The sequence below is a fragment of the Oncorhynchus mykiss genome, chromosome 3 (assembly GCF_013265735.2).
Source record: "Oncorhynchus mykiss isolate Arlee chromosome 3, USDA_OmykA_1.1, whole genome shotgun sequence".
Taxonomy (NCBI): domain Eukaryota; kingdom Metazoa; phylum Chordata; class Actinopteri; order Salmoniformes; family Salmonidae; genus Oncorhynchus; species Oncorhynchus mykiss.
The window spans coordinates 3,507,322-3,533,210 of NC_048567.1; the positions used below are offsets into that span (position 1 = coordinate 3,507,322).

A 25,889-nucleotide genomic window follows, 5' to 3' on the forward strand; every position below is an offset into this window, starting at 1 on the left:
AAATCCCCAACCTGGTCCCATTCCATCATGGCCATCTAATCACCTCCCTCATTCCTAATTGGTATAATATAACTCACCTCTCCACCTGATTGGGGTGAGCGTTCTGGCACACAAATGATCACCCAGGTGGGTGCTGCACATTGGTGGTGGATGAGATGAGATGAGTTTGCCCTTTACTATGTAAAGCGCTTTGAGTAACCGTTTGTTACAATTATCACAGGACAAAAAATGCTACTGAATGTTGTGTACATTTGTTGAATAGCATCCAAGCTTGCCTCCCATTGGATAGAATTAAAGCAATTGGTCATCGATTTTAGTGATGTCAGTAGGTACTGCTTTTTTACCGTGGCAATTAATGAGATTGGGCAATGCATTTTGTCATTGGACTGGGCATCAGCGTGTCGAAACAACTAGCAAGCTCAGGCTACTCGGGCACACCGACGACTAAGGAACGTGAATACTTCTTTACATTGGAAAAAGGGATCAGGTATATTCGATTTGTGTATTTTTATCAGCATTCGGTAGCCCATCCCAAGTTAGCTTGTTATCTACGGGTTACATTCATCATAGCTAGCTAAAATACCGTAGCTACCTAGCTAGCTTCTAAGCTAACGTTAACTAGCTAGTTTGCTACCGTCTGATCATGTGAACACACCTGTCCGTTGTATCGTTAGCGTTCGTGACAGCTTGTACAATCTACTACACACCAACGTTAATAGCAGAGATGGTCTATATTGTAGCGGGCTTTGACGTTAGATATGGGGACAGTAATACAAATAATATACCGGTAACTCATGCCAGAACAGCATAGTTAGCTAACGTTACAGACTGAGGAAGTTAGTTAGCTCTTTAGCTTGCAAACTTGGCTAGCTTATGTAACGTTCGCTAATTTAGCAAGTTATTGATGATAAACACTTATTTCTTACTTCTGAGATAAAATAAATAACCAGCCAGTCAGCATATTGACCAGTCCTGTCTACAACGTATCCCAACCATTGAGGTGTAGAATAACGGTCCCAACCTATAGTGTGCAACTGCAGCCCGCATTAAGAGGGCGTTCCTGCATATGGGCACTACTGCATCTGTAGGAACGCCCCCTCGAGCATCCCATTGGTTCCTTCAAGAACCCCCCAAAAGGTAAATGAAAGTATTATAAGTTTTTCGTCTCCTGTGTACCGGGCAGGTGTTCTACGACACCGGTAGGCAGTGTCCTTCGCTCCTGCCTGCCCTCATCATTAACAGAACTGCCTTAAAACAATGCCTGACAGGCGGGGGCGAAGGACAGTCTACTGGTCGTCCCCCACTAGTGCGGGAGGCTGGGGCAACACGATGTGCTAGCACAGTGTTCTTCGCTCCTGCCTGCCAAACACCTGCCGTCGTTAACATAAGTGTAGGAAAACAGTTGCCGGTGTGTAAATCAAAGTTTATTTTTCACGTGTGCCGATAGCTAGCTACCATTGTTGCCCCCGCCCCTTCTTCTGTGGGGTTTATTGGCAGTTTGCATCCAATGTTATGGTGCATTATTGCCACCTACTGTACTGGAGCGCCCAAATCCCCCACCTATGTACCGGAGTCAGTGTCAGAGTATGGGAGCGGAGCGTGCCCAATTTGCGGAGCAAGATTCCCAAAGGCTGGAGCGCTCCATGAGCTCAGGGCAGGCCCGGCCCAGCATACATTTGTTGTCTGCAGCTATAGCCCCTTGCTTTAGCTACTGTCATGGAGTTTGCAAAATATTGTCATTTTTTAAAATAAAACACACAGGTGCAAAATCAAGGTGACTTAAAAAGATGTAATGTCCACAACTAAATAATCATTGTGGAATCTGAACAGACACACCCCGAAAGTAAGATGGTGTACTTACTATGTGCACATGCTAAAAGGAAGGAAGAGGTGGGTAGTTAATTGTGTCATTGGATCAAAGAATGTTTAAACCCAAAAAAATCTGATCTTAAGTTTCCTTCATTTTTGTTCTATTATCTATACAATGGGCCACCATTGATTTTGTCCCAATAGGCCTAGCATATTCCAACTTTTTTCAATGAGCTTTTAGTTTTGATTGGGTTATTGTGCCTAAAAACCTTTAAGCCAACTTATGAAGAAAATATACTGCATCCCTGCCTAGCCTGGCAAGAGTGGCCAAAAGGGTGTTTAGCATCCCCAGTGGCTCTGCAGGCCTGCTCTCCAGGCACCTTCACTTAAGCCACAGACTCACTTTTAAAAATTAATTCAAAGGCACTGAGCCTAATAAGGAATATTTTACTTAATTTGTATTTAATTCTAAGCAAGTCACAGCCTACACTCACTACCGTTCAAAAGTTTGGGGTTACTTACAAATGTCCTTGTTTTTGAAAGAAAAGCTTTTTTTGTCCATTTAAAATAACAACATTGATCAGAAATAGTGTAGACATTGTTAATGTTGTAAATGACTATTGTAGCTGGAAACGGCTGATTTAAAAAAAAAAAAAAAAATGAATATCTACATTGGCGTACAGAGGCCTGTTATGTGCTAGTTAGCGGCCATCAGACTGTTAAACAGCCATCACTAACAAAGAGGCTGCTGTCAACCTACAGACTCAAACCTTTGGCCACTTTAATAAATGGATTTAATAAAGGTATAATAAAGTCACTTTAAATAACGCCACCTTAATAATGTTTACATATCCTACATTGGAGCATCAACACGTGTGGGTTTGATAACAGGCTCAAAATGGCCAGACACAAAACTTTCTTCTGAAACTCGTCAGTCTATTATTGTTCTGAGAAATGAAGGCTATTCCATGTGAGGAATTACCAAGAAACTGAAGATCTGGTACAACACCGTGTACTACTCCCTTCTCTGAACAGAGCAAACAGCGCAGTGCTTAGGGTCGTCGTCCTGTTGGAAGGTGAACCTTCGCCCCATTCTGAAGTCCTGAGTGCTCTGGAGCAGGTTTTCATCAAGGATATCTCTGTACTTTCTTCTGTTCATCTTTGCCTTGATCCTGACTAGTCTCCCAGTCCCTGCAGCTGAAAAACATCCCCACAGCATGCTGCTACCACCATGCTTCACCGTAGGGATGATGCCAGGTTTCCTCCAGACGTGACGCTTGGCATTCAGGCCAAAGAGTTCCATCTTGCTTTCATCAGACCAGAGAATCTTGTTTTTTTACAGTGTGGCTTCAGTCTGGCCACTCTACAATAAAGGCCTGATTGGTGGAGTGCTGTAGAGATGGTTGACTTTCTGGAAGGTTTTCCCCTTCTCCACAGAGGAACTCTGGAGTTCTGTCAGTGACCATCGGATTCTTGGTCACCTCCCTGACCAAGGTCCTTTTCCCCCGATTGCTCAATTTGACCGGGCAGCCAGCTCTAGGAAGAGTCTTGGTGGTTCCAAACTTCTTCCATTTAAGAATGATGGAGGCCTCCGTTGCGGTTTTCTTCCTGGGAAGGAGAGGCGGACCAAAATGCAGCGTGGTTATGGTTGAACATCTTTAATAAAGATGATAACGTGAACAATATACATAAAGAAAACGTGGAGAAACAGTCCTAACTGGCGCAAAACACAGAGACAGGAAACAATCACCCACGAAATACTCAAAGAATATGGCTGCCTAAATATGGTTCCCAATCAGAGACAACGATAAACACCTGCCTCTGATTGGGAACCACTCTAGGCAACCATAGACTTACCTAGAATACTACACTGAACACAACCCCATCAATCTACAAAACCCCTAGACAAGACAAACACATAATCACCCATGTCACACCCTGGCCTAACCACAATAATAAAGAAAACACAAAATACTAAGGCCAGGGCGTGACGCCACTGTGTTCTTGGGGACCTTCAATGCTGCAGAAATGTTTCGATATCCTTCCCCTGATCTGTACCTTGACACAGTCCTGTCTCTGAGCTCTACGGACAATTCCTTCAACCTCATGGCTTGGTTTTTTCTCTGACATGCACTGTCAACTGTGGAACCTTAGGTGTGTGCCTTTCCAAATCATGTCCAATCAATTTAATTTACCAGAGGTGGACTCCCAAGTTGTAGAAACATCTCAAGGACGATCAATGAAACAGGATGCACCTGAGCTCAATTTCAAGTCTCTTAGCAAAGGGTCTGAATACTTATGAATACTTAAGGTATTTCTGATTTTAATACATTTGCAAACATTTATTCTAAAAACCTCTTTGCTTTGTCTTTATGGGGTATTGTGTGTAGATTGAGGAATTTTTATAAAACGAACAAAATGTGCAATAAATTCCGGATGCACTGTACATGCTGTTTTAATGACGTAGCCTATTTGAAATGATGAGCGCTTGTTACGTTCACCTTTTCATGTTTATTATAATACTTTTCATTCATATCATGTTTTTTTTTTTCCTGTGAGAGGAGTGGATTTTAGCAGAGCGGTTAGAAAGGATGAGAGATGAGCAGGATTTCCCACCACTCAACTATTCTTCCCATGAGAATATTGTAGCTAGCTAACTAGACTGGGTGGAGCGTTGAGGGGTGGGTTCTTCAAGGTCATTTTCCATATGAGGATGTTTAGAAGACCCAGTTGAAGAAGTTTGACACAAGGGGATAATTGTTGTGTGGTACATTTAGCAAGAACAGGTTTACTGTAAGACCTTATTGGAAATCTCAGCTTTTAAATATATATTTTTAATCAAACGTTTAATTCAATCTCTATTAGAACAGTAGGCCACCTGTTGGGTTGTTAAAAGCTACCTCATCTACCCACCAAGCAAGGTAAGTGACTAGGAGCACAGCGATGTCATGCATAACATCACTCATGCCTAACAACAATGTTGTGCTATGTGCATTATGGACAATACAGGCTGAAATACACATCTATCTTTCTAGGCCTACACTAGTCACTCATCTCACAGCTGCTGAAACTCCTACAGGACAGCTAGTTCACCCAAGTTCACGCAGTGGCTGAGCTCTTGTGTTTTCAAGACTTGATTGCGTGGATGGAGTTTCCTTCCTCCAATCTGAGGAACTTTCTCCTACAGCTCAATGGGTTGACTCAGTACTTTAGCCTAATTGCAGGTGTACAGCAGCAGCTCGGCTTATCTATTTGGCAGCATCCCAGCTGAACGTGCATCATTAAACTTTACCCAACTAGCCACTAATGCTCTTATTGTATTTGTACTGCTGACATTTGAAATATAAAATGGGCCTAAACCGTCATAATACTAGCCTTTATCGGCCTATCCAGAGCCCGTAACATTAAAATGTTCATTGGTTATAAAGGTATTATTGACTATGGGTTAACATACTAACGCTCATGCTGTCTGTCTGACTCTGTCTGTCTGTGTCCCCTCTACAGATGAATGAGTCACTCCAAGGGACTCTAGAGAGGAACGTTGTCCTCCACCGCCGGCCCCCGTCTCCCTCACCCTGCTCAGCCTCCCCTCTACAGACATCATCAAATGAGCTCTATCTGAATGCCACTTTCTATGGGTTTGGATTCAGTACAGCAGCCAGCAGTGAAGAGAGCCAATCTCTTACAAAGCCTCATTTTGCCACGGAACCTTATGAATTGCTTTCAAAAGTGCCTCGAAAGAACTAAAGAAAACCAGGATTTTTCCTTCATGTATAGTGCTGCTGTTTTGAGAGTATTCCTCTGATTGACCATAAAGGGAAGGACAGTTGCATCAGAGCGGACAGGACCGTAAACTACATTAAGGCTTTAAGGGAACAGTCATAACTTCTCTCTCCATACGAGCCGACGACCATGGTCCCCCAGAAGGCTGACTTGACTGTTTTGCCATGTCAGGATGTGGTGGAGATGCCAGTGAAGAAGCAGAGCAGTGAGAGGGACGAGGAGAGTCCTGATGGGTCTCTGGGTGAGGGTGCTGGGGGGGAACGTATTCCCCTGCGCAAGTGGGTCATGCATGGTGCTGTCATGTTCGGACGAGAGTTCTGCTACGCCATGGAGACAGCCCTGGTCACACCAGTCTTACTGCAAATAGGTCAGTACCAATGGAGACAGCCCTGGTCACACCAGTCTTACTGGAAATAGGTCAATACCAATGGAGACAGCCCTGGTCACACCAGTCTTACTGCAAATAGGTCAGTACCAATGGAGACAGCCCTGGTCACACCAGTCTTACTGCAAATAGGTCAATACCAATGGAGACAGCCCTGGTCACACCAGTCTTACTGCAAATAGGTCAGTACCAATGGAGACAGCCCTGGTCACACCAGTCTTACTGCAAATAGGTCGGTACCAATGGAGACAGTCCTGGTCACACCAGTCTTACTGGAAATAGGTCAATACCAATGGAGACAGCCCTGGTCACACCAGTCTTACTGCAAATAGGTCAGTACCAATGGAGACAGCCCTGCTCACACCAATCTTACTGCAAATAGGTCGGTACCAATGGAGACAGCCCTGCTCACACCAGTCTTACTGCAAATAGGTCAGTACCAATGGAGGTTGTTGGTTGACCAAAAAAAGGGTAGTGGAGTTACAACTAAGGCATTTCCTATGTGTATTTTACCCTTTTGGGTAATTGTTTGCCAAATGGCTACCAAAGATTGGTCCCACCCCAGTCTGTGTTAGGTTTACTCCATCATAAGGGCTGGGAGTTATGTGGGGTTATTTTAACTGTGCACAGGCAGCATAACAGACCGGGGCCGTTACTAGGTTACTAGGTTTGCCACCAATGCAGAATGGAACAATGTCTTCTACAGAGTTTGGTAGGTATGGCGAGACTGTGTGAGTCTGCACGTTTCAGTCAACCTGTTTTCCCGCCGGGAACAATTTTGTCGTAAATGGATTTGCCAAACTGTCCATCTCTGTGATGTAACTCCCATGCACAGTTTAGGGTACATGGATAGTAGGTCTCTAGATATATCTTTATCTACACACATCTTTATCTACACAGCATGTAACAGCTGCACATTTATTTTAATGTAGTGATGAACATTGTAGGTAGACATTGTCACACAGAAAAGGGTTAGCTACAAATGAACTAGTATTGGATAACACAGGCTTATCTAAACCCGCTCCTTCAGGACTCATAACAGAAGCAAACATGTCAGTGCACATAAAAATGTTTTGAAATAGTGGTGAAGTTAAAGTTTGTTTTTGTAACCCTCTAAACTTGTGCTGGTTGAAAATGTCAGATTTGGGCACTAATAAGCGCCTACAATTGGAACGCAGTGGCTGTACAGTAACATGTTATACATGTCAGAGCTCTGGCTCTGCATTGGTTTTGACCCACCAGCTGTTCTGTACTTGAACACCCATCCCTGCTGCTAATTGGTCAACTTTTGCAAATTCTTTGTTGTCTGAGTGAGGGATATGCTGTAAATTAAGATGACTCCATGTATTTAGAGATGAGACGTTGAGGATTATACTAAATACCACTTTGATGTCATACAAGAAAGACAATCATCTGTGAGTCCAAATGTACACTTCACATTTCCACATCATAAAACTACTGTCATATACAGTATCAACGTTTATGATCACTATGTTTGATGTACAGTTACAAGATGACATGTGATCATACCCTGGGTTGTTCTGAACAGGAGCAGTCTGATATACAGTTACAAGATGACATGTGATCATACCCTGGGTTGTTCAGAACAGGAGCAGTCTGATGTACAGTTACAAGATGACATGTGATCATACCCTGGGTTGTTCTGAACAGGAGCAGTCTGATATACAGTTACAAGATGACATGTGATCATACCCTGGGTTGTTCAGAACAGGAGCAGTCTGTTTGATATACAGTTACAAGATGACATGTGATCATACCCTGGGTTGTTCTGAACAGGAGCAGTCTGATGTACAGTTACAAGATGACATGTGATCATACCCTGGGTTGTTCTGAACAGGAGCAGTCTGTTTGATATACAGTTACAAGATGACATGTGATCATACCCTGGGTTGTTCTGAACAGGAGCAGTCTGTTTGATATACAGTTACAAGATGACATGTGATCATACCCTGGATTGTTCTGAACAGGAGCAGTCTGTTTGATATACAGTTACAAGATGACATGTGATCATACCCTGGGTTGTTCTGAACAGGAGCAGTCTGATATGCAGTTACAAGATGACATGTGATCATACCCTGGGTTGTTCTGAACAGGAGCAGTCTGATAGTTACAAGATGACATGTGATCATACCCTGGGTTGTTCTGAACAGAAGCAGTCTGTTTGATGTACAGTTACAAGATGACATGTGATCATACCCTGGGTTGTTCTGAACAAAAGCAGTCTGTTTGATGTACAGTTACAAGATGACATGTGATCATACCCTGGGTTGTTCTGAACAGGAGCAGTCTGTTTGTTTATTGTGTGGAACAAGCACCTGAATGCACTTATAGTCATTTAGGTGTGTAGGAAGAAGTCATATGTTCCCCTGTATTGCCTTGTGAAAGCCTACACTGTAAGATCCTGTTTGATAACTTAGTTAGTCATGTTGGCAATAGAACAAGCTTTAAAATCATGCCCACCTGCCCCGTATTGCGATTTACAATGGACTGTTTTTTGGATTGTGTAAATAACAACAGTAATTGTGTGATGCCGGGTTGTGTTCCAAACTAAACAACTACAAGTGTGCTTGCTCTAGTTCCTCAACGGCACAGCTAGCAGAGTTCAAGACTCTTCTTTGAGTCATAAAAGTGCATTGAAATGTATTAGGAACTGTGCCCACTTTGGAGAGGTGTGTGTCCACTTGGAGACAGCAGTTAGACCCTTGTCATTTGTGTGTCTTATGTTGCACCTACCCCACAATTTCCAGGAATATTATTATGTTACTGAATGTATCCAGAGTATATTCACATTTTGTTATCAACAACTATGACAAAGTAGAGTAAATATAAAATAACAGTGTAATGGTTGAATTCAGTCTTGTGCCAGGTGAACTGTTGTGTACTCAACTTTTGGTCTACTAATTTTCCCATGATCTACAAACTCTTCCCTTTCAATTGCTACAATGGTTATGCATATGCTTTTCATACTTTTTCTGTAGGAAACATTTCAATTTAGCCCTATCCATATAGGCCAATTCCCACGAGTGTAGAGGGTTAAGTCTTGGTGACATTTCCCACTATTCCCTTGAGTATAACCTAGTCCCAGTCATTCATTACGGCCCCTAATGTATAGCCTATGTTTAACTACTTATCCTTGGTATTTCTGAGAAGGACAATCTGACTTGATGCCAGCTTCTCATATCTTGTTGATATTCTGAGAGGGTTATAATACTCTGTCTAGAAGCCAGTGACCTTTCAATAACCAGTTTACTGCTCAGACTGAGCAACAGACTAGGTCACATTCAGTGCATTCCACTCCATAAACCAACAGGCTACACATTTAACCCTTTCTGAACAAATTCTAACGTGCACTACCTGGCATTTGAAAGAGGATAGAAAGCTGCCATGTTATTGTTTCCAGTTTCACTGTCTGTTTTGTTGCCATAGCTGTGTGAGGCCTATATCATTGTAGCGTTCCTACAGAGATGAAGATAGCAAGAACTATGGAAACAAACTGACAGCAAGTTGTGTCTTGCGTGAGGGCTCTTATCTAGGTTAATGAACAACCGTCTTGTAGAAACAAGTCCACTTGTTTTCCTTCTAGTGACAATCTCTAACACATATTCTAGTGGGAGATGTACAGGGATTGTTGTTTAATGTGTAGACCTGCTGAAGTAGAGCATCAGCAGCATAGCGTTCATTATAAAGCTCAGTAAAACAGCCTCGTTCCACGCCGAGGTCCACAGTACATCAGAGTGGAGCGTGGTACATTGAGATGGTTCCAGCTACCCACAAACCTCCTTTCACCTCACCTGACACGGCCAGATTTGATCTATGCCTCACCAAACCTGCTAGTGACTATGTAATGACTGGAATGTGATTCAGCATTGTTGACTAAAAGCTTTGATGGCTGTGGTTCTGTAAAGAATGCCCTTTAGGCTGCGGCAAAAGATTGTGTAATAGTTGAACTTTTGACAAAGTAATATTTGATGAATGCTAATAGGATTTAATCCGTGATCAGTCTCTCTGTGGTCAAAGCCTGAAGCATATTGAGTGAAGGTGTTTTTCCTGCGTGTTTTGTTGTTTTCAGGACTTCCAGAGCAGTACTACAGCCTGACGTGGTTTCTGAGCCCCATCCTGGGCCTGATCCTCACCCCTCTCATTGGCTCAGCCAGCGACCGCTGCACCCTGAAATGGGGCCGCAGGAGACCCTTCATCCTGGCACTCTGTGTGGGGGTGTTACTGGGAGTTTCTCTCTTCCTCAATGGGTCCCTCCTAGGTGAGTGGGAGGTACTGTCTGAGTTCCAAATGGAACCCTATTCCTTATAAAGTGCACTACTTTAGACCAGAGCCATAGAGTCCTGTGGGCTGTGGTCAAAAGTAGTGCATTATGAAGGGAATAGGCACTATTTAATCATCATGTATTGGAAATGTGAAACTCCCTTAGATGCTCATGTTTTCTGTATTGTAAAATTATTCTTTAATGAAAGCGCTATGCTAAATAAATAGAATGCCTTATTATTCTATGTGCTCTAGGATTAGCCCTCGGGGACGTTCCCAGCAGTCAGCCCATTGGGATAGTGCTGACGGTGCTGGGCGTGGTTCTACTGGACTTCAGTGCAGATGCCTCAGATGGGCCTATCAGAGCCTACCTGTTGGATGTAGCCGACACAGAGGAGCAGGACATGGCCCTCAACATACATGCTTTCTCTGCAGGTACACGATGCTGCCCTAGTTGTATTGGCTCCTTCTCACTAGTCTGTCCTTGATTCCTTGTGTCCTCTCCTCCCCACCTCCTCAAACAGTCAGGGGGAAGCAAGAAGAGGATTTAAGAACCCTACAAGCACATTTCCTCTCCTCATATCCTGTTGTCTTTCTGCACTTTCTTCTGATGTTTTGAGGAGGAGGCAGGGAGAGGACGGGAGGAGAGGACGGGAGGAGAGGACGGGAGGAGAGGACACTAAGACACTGTAGAATCACTATGTAACTGAGGGGGTGAATGCCAAAGACACTGTAGAATCACTTTGTAACTGGGGGGGGGTGAATGCCAAAGACACTAACAGTTATTATTGCTCAATGTTACATAAAGGGGGCTATCAGTCATGTCTTGAGTCAGTTTTAAATTGATTTCATGTTGTTGAAGCCGATGTGTGTGATTGGTGGAGCTACATGTTTGGAATGTGAGGTCACATGGCACCCCCTCTAAACAAATACAATCTTTACTTTTATTGGTCACGGTTGTTCACGTGATGATTCCCTGAGGGAAATGAACAAAAACATAAGGAAACTCGTTTATCATCGGTATTTGGAGCACCGAACAACTCATAAAGTGGCAGCTCTAACATTGTTTTGACATTGTGTTTTGGCAGGGCTGGGAGGAGCGGTTGGCTACGTGCTGGGTGGCCTGGACTGGACCAGCACCATCCTGGGCACGGCCTTCAAGTCCCAGGAGCAGATCCTGTTTGTGTTTGCTGCCGTCATCTTCACCATATCTGTGATTCTACACATGTTCAGTATCAAGGAGGAGAGTTTTGAGGCTCGTGGTGACACTCTGGGAGAGGGAGACTCCGACAGCCTGTCCTCCTCAGAGAAACTGAAGGGGGGCTTGGCAGGGCCTCGTAGTGTACCTCAGCTGGACGTTATAGGAGAGGAGGACGCCCAGTCAGAGAGGGAGCTCTTCATCAACGTGGACAGGGTGAGGAGTAAGAGCGACTCGGTGCTGGCCATGCCTGACGCCACCATCGAGCTGGACTCAGACCTGGACCAGGACGGTCATTTCCTGGCCGACATTGAGCCCTCCATCTTTCAGGACTACCCCCAAGATTTGTACCCTGGCACCCCTCAGAGACACTACAGTGGGTGGGGCATCCAGGACCTGGAAGGCCCCCAGGCCGAGGCTCAGGCAGACAGCCAGCTGCCCCTCTTCCACCAGGACCCCTCCCCCTACTACAGCAGGGAGCACATGTTGTTCAACAACCAGACCAACCAGGGAGCCAAATGCCTCAACGGGGCCTCAGCGGCCCTGGCCGTCCCCTCCAACCACACAGCCCGCGGGGCCAACAGCCAGGGCCGAATGCCAGGCCTGAGGCCGTCCAACACCAGCACCACTACCGGGCCACGCCGCTTCCCCTTCTACCGCCAGCCGTCATTTACATTCTCTTACTATGGCCGCGTGGGTTCAGCACGATACCGCCACCGCAGAAACACCATGGGCAATCCGGCCGGCGCCAACCTCCGCATCAAGACCTCGCAGAGCATGAACGACATCTACGAGCACATGCGGCAGAGGAGGGAGCTTCAGCAGAGCAGCACCACACTGTCCAGCGGGGACTCTGAGAGGGACGACGGAGACCAGGGGGGCACCACGGTCAAGCTGCTGTGGCTGTCCATGCTGAAGATGCCCCCCCAGCTGCTGAGGCTCTGCGTCTGTCATCTCCTCACCTGGTTCTCCATCATCGCTGAGGCAGTATTCTACACAGACTTCATGGGACAGGTCATCTATGCTGGAGACCCCACAGTGAGAACCTGTCCAGTCCTCCATTGTAATTCATTGTATATTGTAGTTCATTATAGTTTGTAGTTTATTTCAGTAAGAGAATGAGGACTCTTGTTTTATTTGTCTATCTTTCCTCAATAATCTATTGTTCCTGTTTTCCTTCCTTCTCTTTCTACTCTTCTTTCCTATTCTCTGTTTCTCCTCTACAGGACAGGGAACCCTCAGAATCACTAGGTCTCTGTTACTCCTCTACAGGACAGGGAACCCTCAGAATCACTAGGTCTCTGTTTCTCCTCTACAGGACAGGGAACCCTCAGAATCACTAGGTCTCTGTTTCTCCTCTACAGGATAGGGAACCCTCAATCACTAGGTCTCTGTTTCTCCTCTACAGGACAGGGAATCCTCAGAATCACTAGGTCTCTGTTACTCCTCTACAGGACAGGGAACCCTCAGAATCACTAGGTCTCTGTTTCTCCTCTACAGGACAGGGAACCCTCAGAATCACTAGGTCTCTGTTTCTCCTCTACAGGACAGGGAACCCTCAGAATCACTAGGTCTCTGTTACTCCTCTACAGGACAGGGAACCCTCAGAATCACTAGGTCTCTGTTTCTCCTCTACAGGACAGGGAACCCTCAGAATCACTAGGTCTCTGTTTCTCCTCTACAGGACAGGGAACCCTCAGAATCACTAGGTCTCTGTTTCTCCTCTACAGGACAGGGAACCCTCAATCACTAGGTCTCTGTTACTCCTCTACAGGACAGGGAACCCTCAGAATCACTAGGTCTCTGTTTCTCCTCTACAGGACAGGGAACCCTCAGAATCACTAGGTCTCTGTTTCTCCTCTACAGGACAGGGAACCCTCAGAATCACTAGGTCTCTGTTTCTCCTCTACAGGACAGGGAACCCTCAGAATCACTAGGTCTCTGTTTCTCCTCTACAGGACAGGGAACCCTCAATCACTAGGTCTCTGTTACTCCTCTACAGGACAGGGAACCCTCAGAATCACTAGGTCTCTGTTTCTCCTCTACAGGACAGGGAACCCTCAGAATCACTAGGTCTCTGTTTCTCCTCTACAGGACAGGGAACCCTCAATCACTAGGTCTCTGTTACTCCTCTACAGGACAGGGAACCCTCAATCATTAGGTCTCTGTTTCTCCTCTACAGGACAGGGAACCCTCAGAATCACTAGGTCTCTGTTTCTCCTCTACAGGACAGGGAACCCTCAATCACTAGGTCTCTGTTTCTCCTCTACAGGACAGGGAACCCTCAATCACTAGGTCTACTGACAAGGGCTCAAGTTATTTTAAATGCCGATGTAATGTTTTTAATGGGACAAAATGTTAAATCTGATAATGTGCACAATTTTGTGGTGCAAATTGATTTCGGAGTTTATGGACTTCTATATGTTCTATTTTCTCTGTCTAGGCTCCTGCTAACTCCACTGACCTGCAGAACTACCATAAAGGGGTTCAGATGGGCTGCTGGGGACTGGTTGTCTATGCTGCTACCGCTGCAGTCTGCTCAGGTAGGTCCTACTCCTTAGAGAAATACAGTGTGGAAAGCAACGTGGACGGCAACGTGGACAGTGTGGACGGCAACGTGGACAGTGTGGACGGCAACGTGGACAGTGTGGACGGCAACGTGGACAGTGTGGACGGCAACGTGAATGGCAACGTGTACAGTATGGACAGCAACCTTTACGGTATGGACAGCAACGTGTACGGTATGTACAGCAAAATGGACAGCAACGTGTACAGGATGAACAGCAACGTGGACGTATGGACAGCAACAGGAACAGCAACATGTACGGTATGGACAGCAACCTGGACGGTATGGACAGCAACGTGGACAGTATGGAAAGCAACGGGAACAGCAACATGTACGGTATGGACAGCAACCTGGACGGTATGGACAGCAACCTGGACGGTATGGACAGCAACCTGGACGGTATGGACAGCAACGTGGACAGTATGGAAAGCAACATGGACAGCAACGTGCACAGTATGGACAGCAACGTGCACAGTATGGACAGCAACGTGCACGGTATGGACAGCAACGTGCACGGTATGGACAGCAACGTGCACGGTATGGACAGCAACGTGCACGGTATGGACAGCAACGTGGACAGTATGGAAAGCAACATGGACAGCAACGTGCACGGTATGGACAGCAACGTGCACGGTATGGACAGCAACGTGAACAGCAACGTGGACAGCAACGTGGGCAGTATGGAAAGCAACGTGAACAGCAACATGCACGGTATGGACAGCAGCGTGCACGGTATGGACAGCAACGTGGACAGTATGGAAAGCAACGTGAACAGCAACATGCACGGTATGGACAGCAGTGTGCACGGTATGGACAGCAACGTGAACAGCAGCCTGTACAATATGGACAGCAACGTGTACGGTATGGACGGCAACATGGACGGTATGGACAGCAATGTGGACAGCAAGGTGTACAGTATGGACAGCAACCTGGACGGTATGGACAGCAACGTGCACGGTATGGACAGCAACGTGTACGGTATGGAAAGCAACATGGACAGCAACGTGCACAGTATGGACAGCAACGTGCACGGTATGGACAGCAAAGTGCACGGTATGGACAGCAACGTGCACGGTATGGACAGCAACGTGAACAGCAACGTGGACAGTATGGAAAGCGACGTGAACAGCAACATGCACGGTATGGACAGCAGCGTGCACGGTATGGACAGCAACGTGAACAGCAACGTGGACAGTATGGAAAGCAACGTGAACAGCAACATGCACGGTATGGACAGCAGTGTGCACGGTATAGACAGCAACGTGAACAGCAGCCTGTACAGTATGGACAGCAACGTGTACAGTATGGACGGCAACATGGACGGTATGGACAGCAATGTGGACAGCAAGGTGTACAGTATGGACAGCAACCTGGACGGTATGGACAGCAACGTGCACGGTATGGACAGCAACGTGTACGGTATGGACAGCAACGTGTACGGTATAGACGGCAACATGGACGGTACGGACAGCAACGTGGACAGCAAGGTGTACGGTATGGACAGCAACCTGGACCTTATGGACAGCAACATGGACAGCAACGTGTACAGTGTGGACGGCAACGTGTACGGTATGGACGGCAACGTGCACGGTATGGACGGCAACGTGCACGGTATGGACGGCAACGTGCACGGTATGGACGGCAACGTGCACGGTATGGACGGCAACGTGCACGGTATGGACAGCAACGTGCACGGTATGGACGGCAACGTGCACGGTATGGACGGCAACGTGCACGGTATGGACGGCAACGTGCACGGTATGGACGGCAAGGTGTACGGTATGGACAGCAACCTGTACCGTATGGACAGCAACGTTTACGGTATGGACAGCAAAATGGACAGCAACGTGTACGGTATGGACAGCAAAATGAACAGCAACGTGTACCGTACGGACAGCAACGTGTACGGTATGGATAGCAACGTGTACGGTATGGATAGCAACGTGTACGGTATGGACAGCAACGTGTACGGTATGGATAGCAACGTGTACGGTATGGATAGCAACGTGTACGGTATGGACAGCAACGTGTACGGTACGGGCAGCAACGTGTACGGTACGGGCAGCAACGTGTACGGTACGGGCAGCAACGTGTACGGTACGGGTAGCAACGTGTACGGGTAGCAACGTGTACGGTACGGGCAGCAATGTGTACGGTATGGACGGCAACGTGCACGGTATGGACGGCAACGTGCACGGTATGGACAGCAACATGGACGGTATGGACAGTATTATGGACAGCAACCTGTACAGTACGGACAGCAACGTGCACGGTATGGACAGCAACGTGCACGGTATGGACAGCAACGTGCACGGTATGGACGGCAACGTGAACAGCAACATGTACAGTATGGACAGCAACGTGGACAGTATGGAAAGCAACGTGAACAGCAACGTGCACGGTATGGACAGCAACGTGCACGGTATGGGCAGCAACGTGCACGGTATGGGCAGCAACGTGCACGGTATGGACAGCAACGTGCACGGTATGGACAGCAAGGTGCACGGTATGGACAGCAATGTGGACAGCAACATGGACAGCAAGGTGTACGGGATGGGCAGCAACGTGCACGGTATGGACAGCAACGTGCACGGTATGGACAGCAAGGTGCACGGTATGGACAGCAATGTGGACAGCAACATGGACAGCAAGGTGTACGGGATGGACAGCAACCTGTACAGTACGGACAGCAACGTGGACAGTACGGACAGCAACGTGGACAGTACGGACAGCAATGTGCACGGTATGGACGGCAACGTGAACAGCAACCTGTACAGTATGGACAGCAGCGTGTACAGTATGGACAGCAACGTGTACGGTGTGTACAGCAAAATGGACAGCAACGTGTACGATATGTACAGCAAAATGGACAGCAACGTGTACGATATGTACAGCAAAATGGACAGCAACGTGTACAGTATGAACATTAACAGCAAGGTGTACGGTATTGACAGCAAGGTGTACGGTATTGACAGCAAGGTGCACGGTATGGACAGCAAGGTGCACGGTATGGACAGCAAGGTGCACGGTATGGACAGCAAGGTGCACGGTATGGACAGCAAGGTGCACGGTATGGACAGCAAGGTGCACGGTATGGACAGCAACATGTACGTATGGACAGCAACGTGTACAGTATGGACAGCAACATGGACGGCAACGCGAACAGCAACCTGGACAGCAAGGTGTACGGTATGGACAGCAAGGTGTACGGTATGGACAGTAATGTGTACAGTATGGACAGCAGCGTGTACAGTATGGACAGCAACGTGTACGGTATGGACAGCAAAATGAACAGCAACGTGGACGGTATGGACAGCAACGTGGACGGTATGGACAGCAACGTGTACGGTATGGACAGCAATGTGTACAGTATGGACAGCAATGTGTACAGTATGGACAGCAAGGTGTACGGTGTGTACGGTATGGACAGCAATGTGTACAGTATGGACAGCAACGTGTACCGTACGGACAGCAACGTGTACCGTACGGACAGCAACGTGTACCGTACGGACAGCAACGTGTACCGTACGGACAGCAACGTGTACCGTACGGACAGCAACGTGTACCGTACGGACAGCAACGTGTACGGACAGCAAAATGAACAGTAACTTGTACCGTACGGACAGCAAAATGGACAGCAACATGTACGGTACGGGCAGCAACGTGTACGGTACGGGCAGCAACGTGCACGGTATGGACGGCAACGTGCACGGTATGGACAGCAACGTGTACGGTATGGACAGCAACGTGTACGGTACGGGCAGCAACGTGTACGGTATTAACAGCAAAATGGACTGCAGCGTGTACAGTATGAACAGCAACATTAACAGCAACGTGTACGATATGTACAGCAAGTATGAACAGCAACATTAACAGCAACGTGGACGGTATGGACAGCAACGTGTACGGTATTAACAGCAAAATGGACAGCAGCGTGTACAGTATGAACAGCAACATTAACAGCAACGTGTACGATATGTACAGCAAGTATGAACAGCAACATTAACAGCAACGTGTACAGTATGAACCGCAACGTGTACGGTATGGACAGCAAGGTGGACAGCAACGTGTATGGTACGGCCAGCAACGTGTATGGTACGGCCAGCAACGTGTACCGTACGGACAGCAACGTGTACGGTATGGACAGCAAAAGGGACAGCAACAGCAACACGTACAGTATGAGCAGCAACGTGTACGGTATGAACAGCAACGTGTACAGTATGGACAGCAACATGTACGGTATGAACAGCAATGTGTACGGTATGAACAGCAACGTGTACAGTATGGACAGCAACATGTACGGTATGAACAGCAACGTGTACGGTATGAGCAGCAACGTGTACAGTATGGACAACAACGTGTACGGTATGAGCAGCAACGTGTACGGTATGAGCAGCAACGTGTACGGAATGAGCAGCAACGTGTACGGTATGAGCAGCAACGTGTACGGTATGAACAGCAACGTGTACAGTATGGACAACAACGTGTACGGTATGAGCAGCAACGTGTACGGTATGAGCAGCAACGTGTACGGAATGAGCAGCAACGTGTACGGTATGAGCAGCAACGTGTACGGTATGAACAGCAACGTGTACAGTATGGACAACAACGTGTACGGTATGAGCAGCAACGTGTACGGTATGAACAGCAACGTGTACAGTATGGACAACAACGTGTACGGTATGAGCAGCAACGTGTACGGTATGAGCAGCAACGTGTACGGAATGAGCAGCAACGTGTACGGAATGAGCAGCAACGTGTACGGTATGAGCAGCAACGTGTACGGTATGAACAGCAACGTGTACGGTATGAGCAGCAACGTGTACGGTATGAGCAGCAACGTGTACGGAATGAGCAGCAACGTGTACGGTATGAGCAGCAACGTGTACGGTATGAACAGCAACGTGTACGGTATGGACAACAACGTGTACGGTATGAGCAGCAACGTGTACGGTATGAGCAGCAACGTGTACGGAATGAGCAGCAACGTGTACGGTATGAGCAGCAACGTGTACGGTATGAGCAGCAACGTGTACGGTATGAACAGCAACGTGTACGGTATGGACAACAACGTGTACGGTATGAGCAGCAACGTGTACGGTATGAACAGCAACGTGTACAGTATGGACAACAACGTGTACGGTATGAGCAGCAACGTGTACGGTATGAGCAGCAACGTGTACGGAATGAGCAGCAACGTGTACGGTATGAGCAGCAACGTGTACGGTATGAACAGCAACGTGTACGGTATGAGCAGCAACGTGTACGGTATGAGCAGCAACGTGTACGGAATGAGCAGCAACGTGTACGGTATGAGCAGCAACGTGTACGGTATGAACAGCAACGTGTACAGTATGGACAACAACGTGTACGGTATGAGCAGCAACGTGTACGGTATGAGCAGCAACGTGTACGGAATGAGCAGCAACGTGTACAGTATGGACAGCAACATGTACGGTATGAACAGCAACGTGTACGGAATGAGCAGCAACGTGTACGGTATGAGCAGCAACGTGTACGGTATGAACAGCAACGTGTACGGTATGAGCAGCAACGTGTACAGTATGGACAACAACGTGTACGGTATGAGCAGCAACGTGTACGGTATGAGCAGCAACGTGTACGGAATGAGCAGCAACGTGTACGGTATGAGCAGCAACGTGTACGGTATGAACAGCAACGTGTACAGTATGGACAACAACGTGTACGGTATGAGCAGCAACGTGTACGGTATGAGCAGCAACGTGTACGGAATGAGCAGCAACGTGTACGGTATGAGCAGCAACGTGTACGGTATGAACAGCAACGTGTACAGTATGAACAGCAACGTGTACAGTATGGACAACAACGTGTACGGTATGAGCAGCAACGTGTACGGTATGAACAGCAACGTGTACAGTATGGACAACAACGTGTACGGAATGAGCAGCAACGTGTACGGTATGAGCAGCAACGTGTACGGTATGAACAGCAATGTGTACGGTATGAGCAGCAACGTGTACAGTATGGACAACAACGTGTACGGTATGAGCAGCAACGTGTACGGTATGAGCAGCAACGTGTACGGAATGAGCAGCAACGTGTACGGTATGAGCAGCAACGTGTACGGTATGAACAGCAACGTGTACAGTATGGACAACAACGTGTACGGTATGAGCAGCAACGTGTACGGTATGAGCAGCAACGTGTACGGAATGAGCAGCAACGTGTACGGTATGAGCAGCAACGTGTACGGTATGAACAGCAACGTGTACAGTATGGACAACAACGTGTACGGTATGAGCAGCAACGTGTACGGTATGAACAGCAACGTGTACAGTATGGACAACAACGTGTACGGTATGAGCAGCAACGTGTACGGTATGAGCAGCAACGTGTACGGAATGAGCAGCAACGTGTACGGTATGAGCAGCAACGTGTACGGTATGAACAGCAACGTGTACGGTATGAGCAGCAACGTGTACGGTATGAGCAGCAACGTGTACGGTATGGAGAGCAACGTGAACAGTATGAGCAGCAACGTGTACGGTACGAACAGCAACGTGTAGGGTACGGACAGCAACGTGTATACCAAAGAGTGAGGTCTTGACTCACAACCAGTATAGTGAGTACTAAGTACGTGCTACTTAATGCAACTAATTTGTGCCAACTCAATAATGTTGCGTATGTTGTATTTGTTGACAGCTGTGCTACAGAAATACCTGGACAACTACGACCTGAGCATTAAGGTGATCTACATCCTGGGTACTCTGAGCTTCTCCCTGGGAACTGCGGTCATGGCGATCTTCCCTAACGTCTACGTTGCCATGGTGATGATCAGCACCATGGGCATCATCTCCATGAGTATCTCCTACTGCCCCTATGCTCTGCTGGGCCAGTACCACGAGAACAAGCAGGTGAGGATCACTGTGGAACACCATAGATCACTATACACTGAGTGCACAAAACATTAGGAACACCTTCCTAATATTGAGTTACAGCCCCCTCCCCCCTTTGTCCTCAGAACAGCCTCAATATGTCGGGCCATGGACTTTGCAGGGTGTCAAGCGTTCCACAGGGATGCTGGCACATGTTGACTCCCATGTTTCCCACAGTTGTAAAATTATCTGGATGTCCTTTGGGTGGTGGACCATTCTTGATACATTCCCTCAATGTGTGAAGCCAATGCCGAACGCCCGATAGCTGTAGTGTAGCTGAGCCGGTACATGAATTCTGTCTCACGTCCTTTCTATTAAATGGTAACAGAACTACATGCCCGCATGTCTTGTAGGGTTAAATTAGACCATACACTGAGAATACCAAACATTAGGAACACCTCAACAGCCTCAGTTCATCGGGGCATGGACTCTACAAGGTGTCGAAAGTGTTCCACAGGGATGCTGACCCATGTTGGCTCCAATGTTTCCCACAGTTGTCAAGTTGGCTGGATGTCCTTTGGGTGGTGGATCATTCTTGATACACACAGGAATCTTTTGTCTTGCCCATTGACCCTCTGAATGGCACACACACAATCCATGTCTCAAGGCTTAAAAATCCTTAGAAAGAAAGGAGGACCAAGGCACTCTTCATATAATTATTTAAAATGCCATTTTGTATGGCATGTTCAATGAAAACAAAGTTTAAACTCTCTGTTTTGGCTGCATGGTCTTCGTCTTCAACATGTCTCTACACTGTTTGAAGTGGATTTAATATCAATAAGGGATCATAGCTTTCACCTGGATTCACCTGGTCAGTCTGTCATGGAAAGAGCAGGTGTTCTTAATGTTTTGTACACTCAGTGTAGATTACTTTAGTTCACTATAGCTCTTAACAGACCTAGTTAGTAGACGCTGCTAGTACCACGAGAACAAGGATGTTGGTACACTTTCAAAGGGGTCACATTGTTAATAAAAACAACTTGATATGGATATGATGTTGCTCATTCTAGGCCAATGTGATGATAATAGAGTTCGACTATTACCTAGTTCCAATCTTTGGACTGACGTGAGAGATGAGTAAGGTAATTTCTTCCCCCCTCTGTCTCTACCGCAGTACATCCACCACAGTCCGGGGAAGTCGCGACGAGGCTTCGGCATCGACTGTGCCATACTGTCGTGCCAGGTGTACATTGCCCAGATCCTGGTGGCGTCTGCACTGAGCACGGTGGTGGACGCGGTGGGCAGCGTGCTGGTCATCCCAATGATGGCCTCTGGAGGCTCCTTCCTGGGCTTCCTCACCTCCACCTTCCTGGTCATCTACCCAGACTCCTCCACTCCCACCACTACGCAGGACCAGGAGGGGTATGGAGAGGAGGGGTCTCCGGCCCTGGTGGCCCCAGAACCAGACCCCAGTGGTAGCAGTATGCAGGAGCCAGTAGTCCTTCTCAAAACGTCTCCTAAGGGCAGCAGCAGCACGGCACACTACGAGTCCACTATTTAACAAAGAAGAAGAGGGACAAGGACAAAATACTGGTGGCATCACAATAGTCATAAAGTGTCTTCCTCTCTTTGTCTCCTTTCTTTAATCTGCACAGATATCTAGTGGAGAAAGACAGTGACCAAACCTTCACACTCACTAGTCACATGAGTTCCAGTGGGATGGACTGTTCCAATGAACACGTTGTGCATTTCTTGACATATGGCTGTTTTTCTTTTCCTCGTGGGGTTCAAATGTTTGTGGGTTCACTGATTACGTCCCAAATAGCACCCTACTCCCTTTATAGTGCACTTTATACCTGGGTCCATAAGGCTCTGGTCAAATGTAGGGCACTAAATAGGGAATAGGGTGCCATTTGGGACTCATTCACAGTTTGAAAGGCCTGCAGGCCTTATCAGAAGGAGTATCCACCTCATACACAGGATCTAATGTTGGACTATTTTTCTTAAACGTGACTCTGTAGATGGTTGTTTAAACTGCACATGAATATTTTCACTCCATTTCTAAATTGAAAACATTTTTTATTGATTTTATTTTGTGATTGTACAAAATGGTTTGAGTGACCGATCAACTTTTTTAGATCAAACTTAGTTTCCCCACAGACAGAATGATATAGGAGTCCCTATGTTACTGTGACCTCACTAAAGATGCTGCAGTCACAGAGGATCCAGTTCAGAACAATATAGGAGGTGCTCTGTTACTGTGACCTCACTAAAGATGCTGCAGTCACAAGAGGATCCAGTTCAGAACAGTATGGGAGTCTCTCTTACTATGACCTCACTAAAGATGCTGCAGTCACAGAGGATCCAGTTCAGAACAATATAGCAGTCGCTCTGTTGCTGTGACCTCACTAAAGATGCTGCAGTCACAGAGGATCCAGTTCAGAACAATATAGGAGTCGCTCTGTTACTGTGACCTCACTAAAGATGCTGCAGTCACTGAGGATCCAGTTCAGAACAATATAGGAGGTGCTCTGTTACTGTGACCTCACTAAAGATGCTGCAGTCACAAGAGGATCCAGTTCAGAACAGTATGGGAGTCTCTCTTACTATGACCTCACTAAAGATGCTGCAGTCACAGAGGATCCAGTTCAGAACAATATAGCAGTCGCTCTGTTGCTGTGACCTCACTAAAGATGCTGCAGTCACAGAGGATCCAGTTCAGAACAATATAGCAGTCGCTCTGTTGCTGTGACCTCACTAAAGATGCTGCAGTCACAGAGGATCCAGTTCAGAACAATATAGGAGTCGCTCTGTTACTGTGACCTCACTAAAGATGCTGCAGTCACTGAGGATCCAGTTCAGAACAATATAGGAGGTGCTCTGTTACTGTGACCTCACTAAAGATGCTGCAGTCACAAGAGGATCCAGTTCAGAACAGTATGGGAGTCTCTCTTACTATGACCTCACTAAAGATGCTGCAGTCACAGAGGATCCAGTTCAGAACAATATAGCAGTCGCTCTGTTGCTGTGACCTCACTAAAGATGCTGCAGTCACAGAGGATCCAGTTCAGAACAATATAGGAGGTGCTCTGTTACTGTGACCTCACTAAAGATGCTGCAGTCACAGAGGATCCAGTTCAGAACAGTATGGGAGTCTCTCTTACTATGACCTCACTAAAGATGCTGCAGTCACAGAGGATCCAGTTCAGAACAATATAGCAGTCGCTCTGTTACTGTGACCTCACTAAAGATGCTGCAGTCACAGAGGATCCAGTTCAGAACAGTATGGGATTCCCTATGTTACTGTGACCTCACTAAAGATGCTGCAGTCACAGAGGATCCAGTTCAGAACTTTATAGGAGTCGCTCTGTTACTGTGACCTCACTAAAGATGCTGCAGTCACAGAGGATCCAGTTCAGAACTTTATAGGAGTCGCTTTGTTACTGTGACCTCACTAAAGATGCTGCAGTCACAGAGGATCCAGTTCAGAACAATATAGGAGGTGCTCTGTTACTGTGACCTCACTAAAGATTCTGCAGCCATCGAAGATCCAGTTTAGAACAGTATAGGATTTGCTGTTACTGTGACCTCACTAAGGGGCGGCAGGGTAGCCTAGTGGTTAGAGCGTTGGACTAGTAACCGAAAGGTTTCAAGTTCAAATCCCCGAGCTGACAAGGTACTAATATGTCGGTCTGGCCCTGAGCAAGCAGTCGGTCAGAACAATATAGGAGTCGGTCTCTTTTACTGGGACCTCACTATGCCACAGAGGATCCAGTTCAGGGTCAGTCAGTTACATTCCCTATTATAAACACCATCCACTAACTCTCTTCAGTCTATTGACATGTATATCATGAAAACACTCAGGGCTATTATACAGAACAGATGATATGATGTCCAGGTTACACCAAAAGTCCAAAGAACCATTCAGGATGTTCCTTTTTGTAGCTCATATTTGCCATTTACTGGGTTGAGTGGCCTATAGCCTACTGTTTACATGACAGGGTTGGATAAGTGTTATCAGCCTTACGATAATCAAATGCTGAAGTGATGATGCTTACATTCTAACACATATCAATATTTTAAAAAGGGAACATATTGTTAAACTCGATTATAGTACGCTGCATGGAAGAATACTAGATTTCATACTACAACTAGTAATTACAAATGGTCTATGATCATAAGATGCCTTTGGGCCCATGCAGCATTGAAGAAACCCTACACTGTACTGTGCTACAGGAAGTAGCCCTCTGTTGTTCTGAACCATCTGTTCCACAGGGTAACGCACAAGAAAGGATATTTGCTCTGTATGTTTTTACATTTAACAACTGCAAAAGCTGCACTATAAATTTGAAGAACTTTAAGAGAGGACAGTGTGTGTGTCATTATTTATCTGGCAGAACAGTCATGCACATCTGTTGACAGATGTGTATAGAGATGAAGTCCCAAACGGTAGTGCGTTACCTTTGACTAGAGTCCTACAGGGCATGTACAACTAATGAGCTGTGTGCCTAGAAGGTCTTCCCAGGCCCAGAGTGTTGGGTTTAGGAGTTGTTCCACCTACGTGAGGTGGTAGGTAGAGGGTGGTATTCACCAGGAACCAAATGGAAGTAAAGGGGTGGAAACGGGGAGGGACCTCACTGCATTTATCCAATCAAAAAGTGTCCTGTTGCAAAGCGTTTTGGAGGTGTTCTCAAATGAAGAGGATCCATCATCACATCCAGCAGAAACATCTGGCTCTAGAAAGTGGGAAAAGGAACTTTTTGGTACATTTTTCTTGTCAACTGCTGTAATTTAAGAGGTTTGGTTGTAATGGGGAAAATATAAATGTCTATCTGGTTGTGAAATAGTTTTAGTTTGGGAATGTGTGCAAATGAGAAATTAAATTGGTCACACTCAAGTTTCAATCTTTATAATATAAATTATCTCAACATTTTGGTTTCAAAGTTGAGCAATGATTTTGTCAAAGTGGAAATGTTATATTCCCTTCTGCTGTTGAGCTGTACAGACGTG

At 46.6% G+C, this 25,889-nt stretch overlaps 1 protein-coding gene across 3 annotated transcripts; it reads left to right on the forward strand.

Annotated features, from left to right (window-relative positions):
* Positions 1–286: 286 nt before the first annotated feature.
* Positions 287–25,776, forward strand: LOC118936611 (solute carrier family 45 member 4-like). Of its 3 annotated transcripts, none has more exons than XM_036965928.1 (8): positions 287–487; positions 5,314–5,959; positions 10,068–10,256; positions 10,514–10,693; positions 11,347–12,494; positions 13,900–13,999; positions 20,707–20,918; positions 22,054–25,776. In XM_036965928.1, the coding sequence occupies exons 2-8, from the start codon at positions 5,722–5,724 to the stop codon at positions 22,438–22,440; spliced, it is 2,454 nt and encodes an 817-aa protein (XP_036821823.1). In that variant the 5' UTR covers positions 287–487; positions 5,314–5,721; the 3' UTR covers positions 22,441–25,776. The 3 variants fall into 3 exon arrangements, with proteins under 3 accessions (XP_036821823.1, XP_036821827.1, XP_036821836.1); XM_036965932.1 differs by lacking the exon at positions 287–487 and adding an exon at positions 4,350–4,730; XM_036965941.1 differs by lacking the exons at positions 287–487; positions 5,314–5,959 and adding an exon at positions 6,252–6,309.
* The last annotated feature ends 113 nt before the right edge of the window (positions 25,777–25,889 follow it).

What these genes read in the sequence shown, in the direction of transcription:
- LOC118936611 (XM_036965928.1), top strand. Translation starts at nt 5,722, where the DNA reads ATGGTCCCCCAGAAGGCTGACTTGACTGTTTTGCCATGTCAGGATGTG. An exon ending in CCTCAATGGGTCCCTCCTAG is followed by an intron (nt 10,257 to 10,513) that starts GTGAGTGGGAGG and finishes TATGTGCTCTAG; the next exon opens with GATTAGCCCTCGGGGACGTT. An exon ending in CATACATGCTTTCTCTGCAG is followed by an intron (nt 10,694 to 11,346) that starts GTACACGATGCT and finishes GTGTTTTGGCAG; the next exon opens with GGCTGGGAGGAGCGGTTGGC.